The 6,120-nt window shown below is 59.1% G+C and overlaps 1 protein-coding gene across 1 annotated transcript in view; it reads left to right on the top strand.

Annotated features, from left to right (window-relative positions):
- The first annotated feature begins 4,646 nt into the window (after window positions 1-4,646).
- Window positions 4,647-6,120, top strand: part of FLNC (filamin C) — a 28,032-nt gene continuing 26,558 nt past the window's right edge. Inside the window, exon 1 of the mRNA XM_027102002.1 lies at window positions 4,647-5,244. Coding sequence (XP_026957803.1) covers window positions 4,890-5,244 — 355 coding nt within the window. The 5' untranslated portion in view covers window positions 4,647-4,889. The remainder of the gene's footprint in view (window positions 5,245-6,120) is intronic.

The raw sequence follows: 6,120 nt of genomic DNA, 5'->3' as shown, positions 1-6,120 counted from the left end.
GTGTATTCATAAGCCATAGTGGGCAGAATGGCCCCCGTGACTGCCAGTTTCCTGGGACCCTCTCTCTGCCTCCTTTCTACCTGCCACCAAAGGAGTTTGTTTCATTCACCCCAATATACAAAGCAGCACATACCTATAGAGTGTGTACTGAGGTGGGCACTGCTGAGCACTAAATGAATTCATTTCTTCCAGTGTTTTCCTAGTGGGAGCAAGGACATTTAGAATTAGGAGGTTTTTAAATTGTGTGCAGCCCAGAGGAGTGACAAGGCTGACTGGGAGTCCTCCTAGCAGACCTAGGGCCAGGGCTGAAATCATGACCTGCCCTTATCACAGGGCTGTACCTAGGCAGATTGAGGGCAGTGCCGTGGGTCCCCTTTGCTCCCTCTAAATGACTCCTCTTTAAAGATAGGGCTCATTTAGGGTGGCCTAGCTCCTTGCTGCTCAAGTTGTGGCCCACGGGCCTGCAGCATGAGCATTGTTAACTTGTTAGGAAGGCAGAATCTCAGGCCCCAGCTCAGGCCCACTGACACAGAATCTACGTTTCAACAAGATCCCCAGTTGATTAGTACGCATGATAAAATTTGAGAAGCACTGCCCTTCACTGTATTAGATTGTGTATTCTCAGTTGTAACCTCATTGAAATTCCTTCACGATCCACCTGCTACCACTGTCCCCTTGCTGTTGAGTGTAGTGAGACCCTGCTTTTTACCAACTTCACTCCGGCCACCAGTTGGCCGGAGAACATGTGTGGTGGAGAGGTCTGGAAGATGACCCTCCGCTGAGCATCACTGTTTTAACTTCGTATTTGAAGCCAAGGTGGAGGTCATGGTCTGGTAGGCAGTCGGCCCCCAGTCAGGACTTCATCTGGTCCTTCTCAGGCCCAAACCCAGAGCTGGCAATGACAGGGAAGTGGTCCTTTTCTTCAGCCGTTTTGTTTAGAATACAGAGCTCTTCCCTTTAGGTCACTTGCCCGTGTCAGCTCATCTTGGAAGGCCATCCTCTTCACAGATCTGGGCTCTGTGCTTTCTGGTCTTGTAGATACACTGTTCAGAGTGCCTGTGTTGAATGTGAAACAGTCCCTGGAGTTAGCTTTGAGTCCACAGGGGTGTCTCTTAGAAGCCAGAGGCAGGCATGTACCCAGGCCCAGGTACAGATAGAACCAAGGACTCAGAACACCTCCAGTGGCCTCCATCTCCCCCCTCTCCTGCCCTCTGCATAACTGCTTCCTTTCTGCTCTCTCCCTGCACCACAGACCCCTCTGCTTTCCCTTCCCAGGCTACGCAGTAGAGCACACCACCTGCCACCCCTGTCAAGGGCCAGCTGCCCTTGGGGGGCATGGTGGGTAGCTCTAAAGATCAGAAGTACTCTGGTTCTGATTCTGGCAGGTGGAGTGTTAGGATGCAAGGAAGGGAAGAGGGGAGCAGTGGGAGATGCCGGCAGTGGATTCTACAGGGGACAGAGGCAGCTGTGAGGAAGGCCTAGTTCACCAGAACCCATGTGGTCCCCAGGATACCAGCAGAGGAAGCAAACTGGCTTTTTCTGATCCCCTATTAGCTGCCCAGCACCATGCTAATCACTTTACATGTTGTCTCCTTTCATCTTCATGCATAAAAAAATCCCTATGAGAGTACTATTAACTCCATTTTGCGGACGAAAAAACTGAGGCCCCAAAGAGTTCCATTACCTGACCAAGGCTACAGAACCAGAGGTGAAGAGGCTGGAATTCAGCCTATGGACCTTTCCACCCTACCACACTGTCCCTGCCACATCTGGGCCAGGGCCGCAGTCAGTATCACGGATTAAAACAAAGTGCCTGCGGAACCTGGCCAGCCTGGTGCCGTCACGGGGGCTATGGAAATGCCCCTGGTTCCGGGAAACAGGATTTTCAAACATGGCCCACTGGACACGCTCACTCAGATTCTGCTCCGCTCAAGTTAAATATGGCCAATGTTGGCTGACCAGCAGTGCCCCTTGATGGGAGAGGCAGGGCCAGGGGAGAGGCCAGGCAACCTGGTCGCCTGAGACAGGTCAGCGGGTGGTGAGTCAGGGGGCTATATACAGCCTGTGGCCGCCACCGCCAGCAGTGCCGCAAAAACTCAGCTGATGAAACCCCCTGTAAGCCCCTGCCGGGCTCTGAGAGGAGCACATCAGCCCTCCTCAGGGAGGGGCCCTCACTTGGCAGGTCCCTGGACCAGCATTGTGCACGGTCTGTTCCAGCGCTCATGGTGAGGCCTGGGGCCTGGGCTCATGGGCTATATTGAGGGCTGAGTCACCAGCCTGTGCCTGGGCAGGCTGACTGTGACGGGCTGGCCGGGGCCTGAGTCAGGCCCTGATTTATCCTGGAGAGTAACGGGCTCTGGTTTCTGGGGCAGGCAGGGTGAGAAGGGTGCCAGGAACCATCCTTGGCACTGGGCACCCTCTGCCGCCCATTCACTTACTCCCCTGGGGACACACACACACACACACACACACACACACACACACACACCCCTCTCGGAGAGAAGAAATGAGAAGGGGGAGAAGGGAGTTCTTTGTCCACTTGCTGGCTTCCCTCTGAACTCCCCCCACCTTAAGCGAGGCCCTCAAGTTACTGGGGGACCTAAGGTAATGCCCACAAAACACGAGTGTGAGCCATTAGGGTTTGTGAAGGGCTGTCAGCTCCAGGCAAACCTGCTTTACCCCTTTCTCTTTTCCCCAGAGGCTCAGGGAGAGGAATCCATCCTTTCTTGGATCTATACCTCAGGTTGGGTGTCAGAAGTCTGCCTTTTTGTACACACACACACACACACACACACACACACACACACTTCCCTTATGAAACCCAGCTACATGTCATGTGTCCCCAGGAGGTGGGCATCTCTGCACAGGAGAGCTCAGCCTCTCAAGTAGACGGATGGCACTGATGCCTGATGGTTGGTTTTGGCCATGGTATAAAGGTGGCATGGGGGAATGAGAGTTCTGGAGATAGGGAAGGGGGTGCCAGCAGGAGGGTGGAATTCCTGAGCACCTCATCACAGGCAGCCGAGAGAACATGAGCCGCAGGGCCCAAGCTATTTATATCTCGCCTGTCACTATCAGGGCCCCCAGAGCTCCCCCCTCCTAAGTCACGCACAGCAGGTCCCTTTTCTGTTTCTGGTCCCTTCTCTACTCCTCCCCCTCCCTCAGTAATGAGAAGGGAAAGAAATCATTCATGGACCCCTCTCACCATAAGCACTGCCCCCCACAAAGCTCCTGAACTTCTTCCCAAGCTCTATAACAAGGACTGCCCTCATTCTTCCCCCAAAGATGCCCACTTTCCCTGTCCTTTTCACCGGGCCTGGTGGGGGAAGAGGAATAAGGTCAAATGATTCACCAGAAACTTGCCAAATTTTGGTCATCACACAACTTGAGTTGGGGCCCAAACTTATGGGTCCAGAGGGATGGGAAAGCTGAGGAAGTTTGGCCTAAAGGGGGTGCCAGGAGGCGTGGAATACATGTATCCTGCAGAATTGCAGAATATATATTCCTTTTATATAAAGTATGTTCTACAGCTCTTTCACCTCATCCCAGGCCAGCTCCTCTGTTTGAGTGCCTCAGTTTCCCTGCTGTCAGCTGCCCTTGGCTTACCCTGAGCCCAGCCCAGTCCTGCCCAGGCATCCTGGCTGGCTCCTTGGGGCTCTCCCTGCCCACCAGCCCCCGTCACGTTTCCCCTGGACTACTCTGGGCAGGACTCTCTCTGTCTCTGTCTGGCTAACCTGCCTTTGACTGGAAGGATCTGCCCTGTGACCCAAATGGGCACATCGCCCAGGGGGCTCCCTGGTACTACAGGGCAGAGGCTCTCTCTCCCCTCTCATCACCTTGGTTGAATCAGACTTTGGGGGGGGGGGGAGCACAGTGTGACTCACTGGGCAGTCTTTTCCTGAGCTCAGCTTCATTCTTTCATTCTGAGAGGATGAGGACAAAAGGGCTGGTGACAGGGACACTGAGTCAGGGGTAGACGCAGTCCTTCCCCTGGGACTCTGGGTTTGGACTTCAAATGAGACTTTTCTACATGTAAAGTGGGGCACCCTCACCCCAAGCCTTCTCCCTAATTGGCGTGGGCAGTGTCGTTACTTCCTCTCAGTCCGTCTGCGCACAAGCACACACACTTCCCTTCCCTGTCCGCAGGTGGACAATACCCTGGGCTAGGAGCCAGGACTCCCAGGCCCTGTGAACAGCCCTGCCACCAAACAACCCAGAAGATTCTTTCAACACCAGATCAGTGTGTTTTGCCCTAACCACTGGCCTCAGTTTCCCCTTGTGTCTCTTTAGTCCTAGGGGGCGGGGGTATATTTCATCTCTGACCGGCGAAGCTTAGTTCTGGGGTGTTGGGAGCCCTCACTCCCCCCATTTTCCAGCTCCTCTAGTCATCTCTCCAGCGCGGCGGCTCCGGGGCCCGGGCCTCCGCGGGGTAGTAGACTCGGGCCGGGGGCGAGGGCGCCCCTCCCGCCGGCGGGCCGCGTGGGGGAGGGGAGGGAGGGAGGCGGGGCCGGCGGGCTCGGCTCGGCCCCCACCCGCGGGCCGAGCGGCATTCCTGGGAGGCCGGCGCTCTGACGTGGAGCCGGGGGCCGCAGGCGCGGCGGGGGGAACGCGGCCCGGGGGCTTCTTAAACCCCCCGCCCCAGCCCGGCCCGCACTTCCAGAGCACCGCTCCGCCCCCGGAGGGAGAAAGACAGAGAGAGAGAGAGAGAGCGCGGCGGAGGAGCCGAGGAGGCCCGCCGAGTCCCGCCAGACAGGGGCGCGAGAGAAGTTGAGAGCCGCGCAGCGCAGAGCCGCGAGTCCCGCGATCGCGCCCCGACAGCGCCTCGAGCCCGAGCCCAGCCAAGCCGGAGCCCAGCCGGCAGCGCAGCCCCCGCCCCAGCCCGCGCCAGCATGATGAACAACAGCGGCTACTCCGAGGCCCCCGGCCTCGGCCTGGGCGACGAGGCGGACGACATGCCGTCCACGGAGAAGGACCTGGCGGAGGACGCGCCGTGGAAGAAGATCCAGCAGAACACTTTCACGCGCTGGTGCAACGAGCACCTCAAGTGCGTGGGCAAGCGCCTGACCGACCTGCAGCGCGACCTCAGCGACGGGCTGCGCCTCATCGCGCTGCTCGAGGTGCTCAGCCAGAAACGCATGTACCGCAAGTTCCACCCGCGCCCCAACTTCCGCCAGATGAAGCTGGAGAACGTGTCCGTGGCCCTCGAGTTCCTCGAGCGCGAGCACATCAAGCTCGTGTCCATCGGTCAGTGCGGGCGGGGAGGGGGAAGTGCCCCGAGGAGGGGCTGGCCCACGGGGACAGAGGACTCAGGTGCTGGGTGGGCGCGCGGGGAGCCGAGAGAGGGCCGAGAGAGCCCCGGCGCCGGGAGAGGACCCTGTCCCCGCTCTCCCGCCCGCCGATGCACGCCCCCTCGGGTCCTGCCTTCGCACCCCTCTCTGGTCGGCCGGCATCCCGAGGCGGCCCCGGGGGAGTCCAGACCCGACAGTTTCTGAGCCCTCCAGCTTCAGCCTCCCTCGCACACTCTCACCAACCCGCCTCTCCCCTTCGTCCCCTTTCCTGCCACCCGTACCCCCAGCCCAGGCTTGAGAGGACTGGGCCAATGCCCATTACTGATTCCCGGGGGCACCTCCCCCCAAACAAAGCAAATGGCTTCCCAGCCTCCCAGCACCTCCACCGGGGAGGAGCGGCTGAAGGCGGGTCCCAATCGCTGCCCGATCCCAGGGAGCAGGGGGAGAGCTAGTGGCCGGGCGGGCGCGGGGCCCGGGTCCCCCGCGGGCATATGTTCTCGGCGTCTGGGTTCAGGCCCAGGGGCCAGGGCCGGCAGGGCCCAGCCTCGGAAACCTAAAAAGGCTCTGAGCGAGATCCGAGAGCCTTAACCCCTGCCTGTCCTCTACCAGCTTCAGCCGGCCGGGGAGGGGGCTCCCTCCGTCCACGCCCGGCCCCCGCCCACCCCCTAAGCCCCGATTGGCTGCAGCTCAAACGGCCTGGGCTGAGGGGAGGGAGGGAAGGCCTGAAAAAGGGAGGAAGTCATTGAGTGTAACCAGATTTGGAAGGTGTGTCAGCGCTGGGTGGGGGTGGGGAGGCACCCCAGGCTTGGGAGCTGGGGAACCCGGGACGGGC

The sequence above is a fragment of the Aethalodelphis obliquidens genome, unplaced genomic scaffold (genome assembly GCF_003676395.1).
Source record: "Aethalodelphis obliquidens isolate GAN/ISIS:26980383/991018 unplaced genomic scaffold, ASM367639v1 scaffold5, whole genome shotgun sequence".
In the NCBI taxonomy this organism is placed as follows: Eukaryota; Metazoa; Chordata; class Mammalia; order Artiodactyla; family Delphinidae; genus Aethalodelphis; species Aethalodelphis obliquidens.
This window is presented reverse-complemented; position numbering and strand designations above follow the sequence as displayed.